The sequence below is a fragment of the Diplotaxodon limnothrissa genome, linkage group LG18, assembly GCF_057381915.1.
Source record: "Diplotaxodon limnothrissa isolate DT_005_m linkage group LG18, D_limnothrissa_male_GT1.1, whole genome shotgun sequence".
In the NCBI taxonomy this organism is placed as follows: Eukaryota; Metazoa; Chordata; class Actinopteri; order Cichliformes; family Cichlidae; genus Diplotaxodon; species Diplotaxodon limnothrissa.
Genome location: NC_140613.1, coordinates 28,361,210 through 28,373,467, shown reverse-complemented (window position 1 = coordinate 28,373,467; position 12,258 = coordinate 28,361,210). Strand labels below are relative to the sequence as shown.

Below are 12,258 nucleotides of genomic sequence, written 5' to 3'. Positions count from 1 at the left end.
ACTCTATCTCAGTCTGGAGGTGCTGGGTATCCTAGTATCCCCTCGGCTTACTGACTGTACACTGGGGTTTGTTCCCTATTAGGATTTGTTCCCTGTGCCTTTGGGGTCGGGGAATGGGTCCTGACTCTCATCTGCGCTTATGCTCCGAGTGACCGTTCAGAGTACCCAGCCTTCTTGGAGTCCCCGGTCAGGGTGCTTGAGGGTGCTCCGCCCGGGGACTCTGTTGTCCTACTGGGAGACTTCAATGCTCATGTGGGCAATGACAGTGAGAGCTGGAGGGGTGTGATTGGAAGGAACGACCTCTCGGATCTGAACACGAGATCAGGGTCGGTACCTCTGGATTGGAAGACCAGGTGGTGGTTACCAGCTTTAAGAAGGGAGACTGGAGTGTGTGTTCCAACTATACAGGGATCACAATCCTCAGCCTCCCTGGGAAAGTCTCAGCCAGGGTGCTGGAGAGGAGAATCCATCCGTTAGTCGAACCTCGGATACAGGAGGAACAATGCGGTTTTCGTCCTGGTTGTGGAACAATGAACCAGCTCTTTGTTCTCTCAAGGATACTTGAGGGTGCATGGGAGATTGCCCGACCAGTGTACATGCGTTTTGTGGACTTGAAGAAGATATTCGACCGTGTCCCTCGGAGTGTCCTGTGAGAGGTGCTTCGGTAGTATGCGGTGTCTGGCCCATTGCTACAGGCCGTTCGAAGGCAGAAATGAGCTTGCTCCGAAGGGTGGCTGGCCTCTCCCTTAGAGATAGGGTGAGAGGTTCGGCCATCGAGGAAGGGCTCAGAGTAGAGCCACTGCTCCTCCACATCAAAAGGAGCCAATTGAGGTGGTTCGGGCATCTGATAAGGATGCCTCCTGGGTGCCTCCTGCGTGAGGTGTTCTGGGCATGTCCCACCACCAGTGTGTCCTGGGCAGACCCAGGGTACACTGGTGAGATTATATCTCTCGGCTGGACAAGCTGGAGGAGGTGGCTGGGGAGAGGGAGGTCTAGTATCATCATGGCAAATTTTCTGCCCCTTGGTACCAGCTGAGAATCATTTAAACACGACAACCTACCTGAGTATTGGTGGTAACCATATTATGACCACAGTGTACTCATCTGAAGGTTGCTTCAAGAATAATGTGCCATGTCACAAAGCTCAGGTCATTTCAAACTGGTTCTTTAAACATGACAGTGAGTTCATTGTACTCAAATGGCCACAGTCACTAAATTTCAGTACAGTAAAGCAGCGGTCCCCAACCCCCGGGTTTCGGACCGGTACCGGTCCGTGAGTCGTTTGGTACCGGGCCGTGAGAGTTGAGGCTCAGGTTTGAAATGTATGGTTTTCAGGGTTTTTATCGGTTTTCAGCGTTATTTTGTTATCGTTTTTATCGTTAACTTGGTTTTCCTGGGTCTTTTCACATGTGTTATGAATAAATCTTCTTTTTTTCGGTACCGGTACTAGTTTTATTTTGTTGTATTTATCCGCGACACCTTAAAGGCCGTTCCGTGAAAATATTGTCGGGCATAAACGTGGTGCAAAAAAAGGTTGGGGACCGCTGCAGTAGAGCACCTCTGCAATGTAGAGGAGTGGTAGATTTGGATCATGGATGTGCAGTCAACAAATCTGCAGCAACTGCATGATGCTATCCTGGCAACATTGAAGTTTACCTAATGAAGTGGCAAGTATCAAAACTGTATCTTCTTTAGTAATATTTTAACACTGTAGCTTTAAGTGCTGAAAGTGATTTCTTTGTACCTATTTAGTCTAAGCACACTTGATGAGATGAAGAACTCCTCAGATTGTTTTCATGATGAGGATGAGAATTCATGACTTGCTATCGTGTATATTTCACACATGCACACACACATACACATCTTTAAAAACTATACAGTAGTGAGGTTTCCGTCCAAGCTGTCATTTATTTAAGACTTCACAGTACGTTAAATTCCTCTTGTTACAAAAATAGAATATGGCTGTTGTCATATTTCATCATCGTAGAAAACATCCATATGATGTACAGCACATTCAGTGTACAGCATTACATTGATTTTACAGAGTAGGCTGGTGATATTCAAGACCTGTAACAAAAGCTTGTTAGCACCCTAGGATCTGACCTCAGTCGTTTCGGTTGTGGGGAAAACAAGAAACTAAGTGAACATAAATAATACACATTCAGACGGCAACAGACTCCACAGATGGATTCAGACATAATGCATAAAACAATGCAACCCTTCCAGTATTAGGAAAATAAACACTTTAATAGTATAAAAATCAATAGAAGTAGATTGCAAGGTTTCAAATCATTTTTTTTTATTTTTACATGTGGGGATAAAGGCACTGTGGCTTCTTAGTACTTTGTTATATGGAGCATTAGAGGATATGGAGGTGAGAGGGTCAAATGATTACTGGAATAATGTTCTGATGTGATGCAGAGGGAGGGTGATGAGAAGATGAGATATCAACATGATAACTGGTTTCAAGAAAGGATGATATGACAGAGTTAGTGACGCTGAGTCTTGAAACTGCATTGGTCAGACTTGAAAAGTAATTTATGACTTAATTGTTTAATAATCATCATCGTCATCGTCATCGTCATCATCGTCGTCGTCGTCGTCGTCATCGTCATCGTCGTCATCGTCATCGTCGTCATCGTCATCGTCGTCATCATCGTCGTCGTCATCATCATCGTCATCATCATCGTCGTCGTCATCATCATCGTCGTCGTCGTCATCATCGTCGTCATCATCATCGTCGTCATCATCATCATCGTCATCATCATCATCGTCGTCATCATCATCGTCGTCGTCGTCATCGTCGTCATCATCGTCGTCATCATCGTCGTCATCATCGTCGTCATCGTCGTCATCGTCGTCATCATCGTCATCAGGATCGATTTCATCTGACAGAACATCCTCGAGCCAGTCCTCCAGCTCATCTGCAGAGGGCAGGTCCTCACCGTCATCCATGTCCAGCCACACGCTGTCAGCCTGGGGGCAAAAAACCAACAGTAACTGCTCTGTTGTGGATTCTCTGAAAAGGTGAAGGTTCAGGGTACCTTTAAAGACACGATGAGCCTAAACTTGAATGAACCATGGCCATATGCCTCCCTTATTTCTGTCAAGTGTAAGCTGTTACATTAGTGGATGTGGCTGGGCGTGGTTTGTGGTGCGGCTGCAGGGGAGGCTGACACACCAGAGCTCCATCAGTTCATCACGCCTCCTCTGCATGACAAGTGCCGGGACCTGAGGGTGGGGTTGCTGTGTGTATGTGGGACACAACTGAAAAGCTGTGGCCGTGTGCAGAAAGAACCACCAACCTAATAAAAAGTGTACTGAGTGAACTATGTGGTCAGGTCTAGCATTGGTGTGCCACAGTGGACACTAACAATAAAAATGACCGTTGTAATCCATGTAAGCCAAAATCCCAGCTTCATACTGCTCCAAACCCTCAGTTTCAGACATTTCTTTCTAGTCTTGGCTCTGTGTGATGTCAAAGAGAGCTTATTTGGTTATCTGAGACAGATACCACTGACTCTGACCACAACCCCTCCCACTGGCTCTCAGGTCTTTCTCTTTGTGAGAGCCAAACAAAGCAAGCTTAAGTTGGTGGCCTTAATGCCAAGTGCAGCTTATTTGATACGTGAGTTTTTGAAAATTTTTGAGACTTCTTCATCATCATTGTAATTTTCTCCCAAAAAACGTTAATAAACATTATAAAGCAATAAGTTGATACATTTTTTTAATGTCAAAAGGTTTAATAAATACTAACTTTTCCAAAAATGAAACTAAAATAGCTTGTATCAGATACACCATTAACTGAGAAAGTAAAGTGTATCTGACATAAGGATGATCTAGAGTCTAAGGTTACGTCCACACGTACACGGGTATTTTTGAAAACTGAGATTTTCTGTTTTCGTTTTAAAAAATAATCCCGTCCACAAGTAAATGCAGAAATGAAGGAAAGCAACAGGTGGCGATATATTCCTAACCGTGTAGAAATGTTGGCCAATCAGAAGTCTAGAAGCCTCGGTGGGAAATAGTAAACAAAGCTGGGGCATAGAAGCAGAACCGAGTCGTTTGTGTGGAGGGACAGTAACTGTGTGTGTATATGTAAGCATTTAAACACTGCAGAGAGTAGAATTAACAGTAACAGTATTGTAGAAATTCATTTCACCGAAACAATAACGTGGCGCACAGTGTGACGTCAAAAAAGGCGCACATCTTTGACGCTGCGTTTTCTGCGTTTTCTCCGTTTTTGTTGTCCACACGTAAATGCAAAAACTGAGTTTTCAAAAATATCCACCCAGGCCGGAGTTTTTAAAAATCTCCATTTTCAGTGACCAAAAACGCCGCTTATGTGTGGACGAAAGGTGCAAACGCATAGAAAAATCTGCGTTTTCAAAAATACCCGGGTACGTGTGGACGTAGCCTAAGAATAAAAATATTAAATTGAAAATGAACAAATGTAATAATTAATAACTCATCTCTCCTCATTGGTCATGGCAGATGGCTGCCCTTCCCCTACCCTGGTGGTGTTGAAAGTTTCTTCCTGGAGTTTTTTCTTCCCACTGTTGCCAAGTGCTTGCTCATAGGGGGTGGTTTGATGGGGTTTTCTCTATATTACTGTAGGGTCGTTAACTTACAATATAAAGCACCTTTAATAATAGGCAACAGTTATTGTGATTTGGTGCTGTATAAAGAAATCTGAATTCAATCTGAATTGAATTGAACTATAAACAGAATGTATAACAGTACATCAGAGGAATAATACAAAGAAATGTTTTGAATTTGGTAATAAGGTCATACTCAAAATATTACTTACATCATCAGCTTCAACAACACCAATCTGTGGGTGCGACAGGTCAATTCCAAAAGTCTTTTCCCAGTGTGGCAGGAGCTGCAGGGGAAAGTAAGCAAAAGATTAGTTGCTGTTATCAACCCAACTGCTATCAGTAAAACTGTGCAGAGTGCCTCACAGCCTCTTGTTTCTAAAGAGCATATTACACTGCTTCATATTGTTACCAGAGGGAAGTCATCAGGGTCGATCCAGACAATGCTGAGGTCGGGGTTGTCAGTGTTATCCTCGGCAACTTGCTTTAGAATCTCCAGGAACTCGAAACCATCTGAGTAGTGGAAAAGTACATCGCAGTCTAAGCTAAACAGCTATCTAAATAACAAAAACTAAACAGCATTACAGGATGATCAGAAACAACTGTCATTACAGATGCTCATAGATATGTTTTTATACTTCATTTAAGATTCCTTTACCTAGGTCAGACTCCTCTGCAAAGGCAATAATATGTTCACCATCAACATCATCTTCCTGTGGGAAAAAAGGCCGGAATTTCAGGGAAACTGTAAAACATTAGGTTACAATCTTATTAAAGTTATGTCTAGGAAATATAATTCAAGTTTATAATTTCTCACCCAGATCTCGTACATGTTGTGGGGCTCCAGCTTCCTCAGGGTTGGTCTAACAAGCAAAGATTACTCAAATCTTAATGCCCTTTACTTGGAACTCAGATCATGAAGCTTGTACCTCTCGAGATCCTTCTAATGTGGCAAAAATAGGACTTACCTGTCGTGATCTTCAATGAATTTCACCAGTTCCTTCTCAGAGTAAGGTTTTCCTGGGACAACAACTGGTTCATCCATAAATGGTTCATAGAAGTCCACCTCATTGAGCTTCAGGTCCAGAGCCTTGGCGACCTGTAAGACAGGGCCAAAGAACTCAAACCCTCATCTGACCATAAAGGATATATTAATGGTGTATTATTTATTATTTGTTTTTGTTTCCGGAGGCGAGGTCACTGAGGCAGTTAAACAACTCCTTGGTGGCAGAGCCCCTGGTGTTGATGAGGTCCGCCCGAGTTCCTGAAGGCTCTGGACGTTGTAGGGCTGTCCTGGTTGACACACCTCTACAATGTTGCGTGGAGATCAGGGGCAGTATCCCTGGACTGGCAGACCGGGGTGGTGGTCCCCATCTTTAAGAAGGGGGACTGGAGGGTGTGTTCCAACTACAGGGGGATCACACTCCTCAGCCTCCCTGGGAAAGTCTCAGTCAGGGTGCTGGAGAGGAGAGTTCGTCCGTTAGTCGAACCTCGGACAGGAGGAACAATGCGGTTTTACGTCCTGGTTGAGGAACACTGGACCAGCTCTTTATCCTCTGAAGGATACTTGAGGGCGCATGGGAGTTTGCCCAACCAGTGTACATGTGTTTTGTGGACTTGGAGATGGCATTCGACCGTGTCCCTCGGGGTGTCCTGTGGGAGGTGTTGCGGGAGTATGGGGTGTCTGGCGCATTGCTACAGGCCATTCGATCCCTATACGACCGTCGCAAGAGCTTGGTTCGCATTGCCAGCAATAAGTCGGACTCGTTCCCGGTGGGTGATGGGCTCCGCTAGGGCTGCCCTTTGCCATCTAAAATTTTTTTTTTTTTTTTTTTTTGCCTGTCCCATTTGGTTCTTTAGCCGTCAGAATTGTTGTCTGAAGACCAACAAGGATACCCAATGGATTTACTTTGCCAAATGGATCATCACGGCCTTGCCATATTGGTCCATTTGATCAATCTTTGTTGTTATTATTTATTTTATTTTATTTTCAGTTGTTACAGACGGGACAGACATGACTGTATTCAAAAGGTTTCCCCATGTAATGGTCTGCTAGAGCAGCGGTCCCCAACCCCCGGGCCTTGGACCGGTACCGGTCCGTGAGTCGTTTGGTACCGGGCCGCGAGAGTTGAGGCTCAGGTGTTAAATGTATGGTTTTCAGGGTTTTTATCGGTTTTCAGCATTATTTTGTTATCGTTTTTATCGTTAACTCGGTTTTCCTGGGTCTTTTCACGTGTGTTATGAATAAATCTTCTTTTTTACCGGTACTAGTTTTATTTAGTTGTATTTATCCGCGACACCCTAAAGGCCGGTCCGTGAAAATATTGTCGGGCATAAACCGATCCGTGGCGCAAAAAAGGTTGGGGAACGCTGTGCTAGAGGATGTAGAGATCTATAGCCCTGTCCCCCAGGGCATGAAGCAGGCATGGAGGAGATCCAGGCCCCAGACATCCAGAGGCCCCAGAGTGCGAGAGCCCAAGGAGGACCACCGGAGGGGCATCCGTGCCACCCTCCTGGGGAGAGCTGAGGAGAGCCCCAGATGAGGGGTCACCCAGTAGCCACGGAGCAGAAGCCAGAGGAGGCTGCAGTGGCGTGCCCGCCGGCTCTGAGGCACAGGTGGCCAGAAGGGGACGGGGAGGGGACGGGGGGGGGAATGCCTCCCCTGCACCCTGGTGACACGCCCGCACCCCAATGCCCTACTTGTGTGGGTGGGTGTGTTGGAGCGGGAAGAGGGAGGCAGCTGGGGATGGGGAGGAAAAAAAGGGGAGGAGCAATCTAAAATTCTTGTTTAAAATATTTTTCAGATTTTTTTTTTAGAAAGCTTTTGTATTTATAGTTGCACATAAAAACTGGATACATAAAATATGGAGTGCCTCAGAGTTCAATCTTGGGCCCTCTGCCACTTTTTAAAATAAAATGTTTTCAGATAATTAAAACATGCAAGCAAATATACAGTTTCCAAGAAATTCATTTTAATGTTTCTATGTTTGAGTTAAATTTTTGAGTCTGATCATCCTTACAAAAACAATCCCCATATCCGTAGTGCTCAAAAGACTTTAGCTTTACCAGTTGTGCTGAAAGCTGAAACTAGACTAATCACATAGTAGCCTCAAGTAACTTACTTTGATTACTCACCTTGGGACTGAATGTGGCAAAGAACAGGATGTGTGGATGGAACTCTTCAGCAGCATCAGCATAAGCCTCAAAATCTGAAATTTAAAGGCATCCATCAAGTTGTTTCAGTAGATTGCTATATGTATGAAATATCTAAGAATGTAGACTTCTTGTTCTCATCATTACTGGTGTTTTTGTGTGCTCACTTAAATCAAATAGTAGCAACTGCAATGAAAACATTCTGATAATTATCCTAGAGTTAGGATGCTGTTTAATTTGCTTGATGTGGAATTATCTAAAAACAATACAGGCTATCATGACATTACAGTATCACAGGATTCTTACGTTCTGACTTGTGACTCTTAAAGTAGCCCACCAATTTGATGTCCTCTTCGATGTTTTTAAAGCCTTTTAGTTCCTTACTATTGTCAATTATTTCCACAGGGTCCTCGAGAACCTGTGGAAAAGGAGAAAAGGGAGAGACAACAGAGATGACAGAGAGGAGAATAAACTGGAATAAAGCTCTGTGGGTCATCTTCAAAGGAAGAAAAATCAGTATTTAGAGATTTTATTGCTAAAATAAGGCAGGCTATTAACTGGGAGATTATATCCTCACGAACATCATAGATGAACTCCACAAGAGTGTCAGCTGCAAGCTCGCCATCATATTCTATGACTTCATCGTCTGTGAAGACGAAGATGCTGTCAGACTCGTCAAGGCCTAAGGGGAAAGAACATTTTGTGTTTAATCATGCGGCTTTTGAACAGGTTAGCTCAGATTATATTTTAGCTAACTTCTGTTACAGTAACTTAACTGTGATTGTTTGGCTAGTCTGACTTTTGCACAATAAGCCATGTACCAACTGCCTGCAGCTATATTTACCTAATTTCTTTGCAACAGCCTTGTCGTGCTTTGCATCAATGAGACCAACTCCAATATCTTCATCTTCAAACTCATCCAGGACCTGGGCTGCAAGCTGTAAAACATTGCACATAAATAATTAAACAATTTATTAGTTCAACACAAAAAAGGGTGGGGTGGTGGGATAGTGTGTTTTACTCATTTGGAAGGCTACACCATTACACCCCTACACTATTATTTACACCTTTTGACAAAGTTGTCTCACTCAGTAGTTTCATTACCATAAAAGCCTGCTTTTCAGAGCGCCGCTTATGCACTTTCTAAATCTGTATGAAACTTGAACCTTGTGACTGACAGTTGGGTCCACCAATGACAGCATCACACTTGCAGCTCAGCTGCATTGAGGAAGTTGTTTGAGAGCTGTCTCAGTGCATTTGAAGGATAAACAGTGCACACAAACTCTTGCAGACACACACACACACACACACACACACACACACACACACACACACACACACACATACATGTACACTGGTGTCAGAAATCTTGAGCAGCTGCTTTACTGGCATAAATAGTTAGCCCAACCAGGCTGTCCTGCAGTTTGTTGTGCAGATAATTCTCTGAATTTCTTTTAACCTGACTGGAGTTTTGGATGAGTGGGGCACAGTGAAATAGTTTAAAATTTGCAGCTTAGTTTTAAGTTACACATCATACAGACTTATTCCCTTCATTGCACTATACCTTTTTTGCAGACTGTGCCCTTTTGGCATTTACACAGACTAAAATAAAACTTCTTACAGGCAAATGGATTAATGCTTCATGGTTGTATATATCACATTTACTTTGTGGCATATATTTACAGGCTATATTTAGTCTATAAACATATTTAGCCTCCCCAAAAAATATATGTGTATACATTTTTTTGGTAGTACCTAGTAGTGAATTTCACCAAATGTCCATTTGAATAAAGCACATTATTTTTACCCAGATAAATTGTTTTTGCAAATGTCTTTCAGTTAAAGTATGTAAAGCAAAAGCAAACTATGTCTGCCTGCTCCTCCTAGTCTGAAACCTGCAAAGTTGTTTTTGGAACTTGGGTGTTTTGAATGTGTATTTGATGTGACATGGATGAGATCATTTGCTCAGAGTAATTGAACCTCCCCAACTACATGTAAAGTTAAACCAGCAGGCTCAGTATCTGGGGTGGGATTTCATAGCTTCATGTCTGCGTGCACTGCAGCTGTACATTTCTTTCAGTTTTTGTTCTTGGCTGAGATGTTACAAACTGTAGTGATATTCAGCTGGTGCAGCACCTGACTGTATCTGCTCATTTTGATGAGCAGAGTAACAAAGAAAGACATGTACACCTTCATGTGTGCCATTCAGTGTTGAAGTGTAAAAGCACCTGCAATCTGTCTGGAGAATGCAGGTGCTTTTCCTTACATTGGTCTACAGCGCTTCCCTTGACAAAGCATTCGTAACAGACCTGAGAGGTCACTTTAATAACAAAATCAACCAAGTTCAAATGGCATGGACGAAAGCACTTAATTATCACCATCACAATGTCATGTTTCATTTGACTTTCACTAACCCCCACAGGGCTCCTTGACCTCTGAAATGTTTGCACCTTTTGCAGTTGCCTCTTACTATAAATAAAGCTTCATTAAATGTAAATCAAAATACATTCAGAAGGAGAAACACAAGCCATCGGAGCTCAACCCACCACAAAAGCAGCTCAGGATAAATATAGCACCAGAAGCCACACCAGCCCCAGGGACTATTTTGGTGAGATGGCAGTGATGCTCAATACTCTGGGATCCGCTGACAAGTACAGTACTGCATGTGTCAATCACAGCGCAGAGCTGAGCTGGCACTACTGGAGCCAGTATCTCAAGCGCTGGCCTGGAGCCCCAAGGCTGAGCAACAGTGCCCTATACGCAGACACCAGAGGGTCTTGATGTGATTCGCCAAGGAGAGCAGCCTCTCTCGTATCTCTCACTCTCCTGCTCTCTCTGTCTGATTTGTTATTAATATTTTCCTCATTACTGCTATTTATTACTAGTTTTTTTTTAGCCCTTCATCCTTTTTCCTTTGTCTTGTTCACATGAGATTTGGTTACTGATGAGATCCGTTGCACACAATTTCTGCTATATTTGTTTAGGCAAAGTCAGAATATTTGTCACAATTTTTATTTTTAGGGGCTGTTGAGAGTTCCTTATATGATCCTTTTTGGCCTAGAGTTGTCATAAAAATAAAAAAAAATTTAAACAGGAGTCAACAAACCAGGCTTGCAAATTACAATAATGCAACAAGCATATGGGGTAGCAGCCTTGACATTACACTGTACATTAGCCATGCCAAATGCCATAAAATACTGTTGCTACGTGATCTAGTGCAGGCCATAAATCAGAAATCAACCTGGTTTCTCAGAACTGCAATGTTCAGTGCAGTTCTCAAATAACTGCTTCTTTAGACAATATCAAGTGTGTCTTCAAATGCTCTCTGGGCACCTCTTAGTTCTGCATTGTGTCTGTGATCGTTATAGTGTAAAAATGAATTTTGCTCTCTGTATAAATAATCAGCATGTCTGCAAACATGGAGTCAGCTGCTTGAAGTGATAAATTGAACTTTTCTTGGAAAATGGAATGTGGTTTCCACTTGTTTACTTACAGTTGTTTACTTACAGTAAACAAGTGGAAAGGTTTGTGTGGAAAGGGATGTAGTGTGTTTTTATGGGAATGTGAACCAGGCTGGCGTGAGGCCTGATGAGCAATCAGATGAGGGAGTGTTAAGTGCATCAACTGCTTGCCTCACACACAGTAACACACAAAGACGCACACAAACAGACACACATCCTCTACACAGGCTCAGCCTTTGCCAAAATAAATGATACCTTGGGTCCTCACAGCTCAGCTCTTTGCCTCGGGGTGGTCGACATGACGACACACCGTAGGCTTGTGACACATTTTTGGGACTTCACTTCTCAGCATTTCTCAATCCAGCAAAGCTATTTTCTACCGCCTTATCTCCTGTTCTCCATAATAACTTCCTTTTTGCAAGTCACTGACAGGAAATGAGTTTATTCAGTCCATTTTTTTTAAAACCACAGTTAAATATGCTGAAAGCATCTGTGTGCTCATGAATAAAGTACCAATATTACAGCTTCCTCATCACCATCTATCCACAGTTCTTATCTTAACCCACCTCAAGGGCCAACTCCTCGATATCGAACTGTCTCTGGGCGGCGCGGCTGGATCCGGGATGGTCATGGTAGTACACCACCATAATGTCATACTTCTTCATCACGGACTTATAGTTCTTGGCGTTGAGGTCGTGAACGCGGTCCTTGCCATCGTACTCAGGGAAGTCCAAGCTCTCCTTGCCCAGTGAAATGCTCCCAAAGGACAGCAAGACTACTACAAGCACCCAGGTCCACTTCATGACTCCTCTCTAATGTGGATGTATTTACAGTTTCAGAAAGTAAATGAAAGGGGCGAAAAATATTGAAAAAAAAAGTTTGGTGAAAGTATGGAGAACCCCTTCCAATCCGCGTCACCCAGAAGAGAGCAAGACAGCCTCCTGCATCCACCTTATTAAAAACCCCACATGGGCAACTGGCAGTGGGCTCAGGGTGCAAGAGGGGTTGGGCTTAGTCTGACATAGGTGTGACCGTGGTCCTATGTG

The 12,258-nt window shown here is 43.4% G+C and overlaps 1 protein-coding gene across 1 annotated transcript; it reads right to left on the bottom strand.

The window, feature by feature from the left end:
• Positions 1 to 1,890: 1,890 nt before the first annotated feature.
• casq1a (calsequestrin 1a) lies at positions 1,891 to 12,258 on the bottom strand. The gene is made up of 11 exons (XM_085376955.1): positions 11,779 to 12,258; positions 8,596 to 8,689; positions 8,333 to 8,433; positions 8,058 to 8,169; positions 7,734 to 7,807; positions 5,567 to 5,697; positions 5,416 to 5,461; positions 5,257 to 5,311; positions 5,011 to 5,111; positions 4,811 to 4,885; positions 1,891 to 2,976 (listed from the first exon to the last, which is right to left on the bottom strand). Exons 1-11 carry the CDS (start codon positions 12,013 to 12,015, stop codon positions 2,554 to 2,556), a joined length of 1,449 nt encoding a protein of 482 aa, XP_085233081.1. The 5' UTR covers positions 12,016 to 12,258; the 3' UTR covers positions 1,891 to 2,553.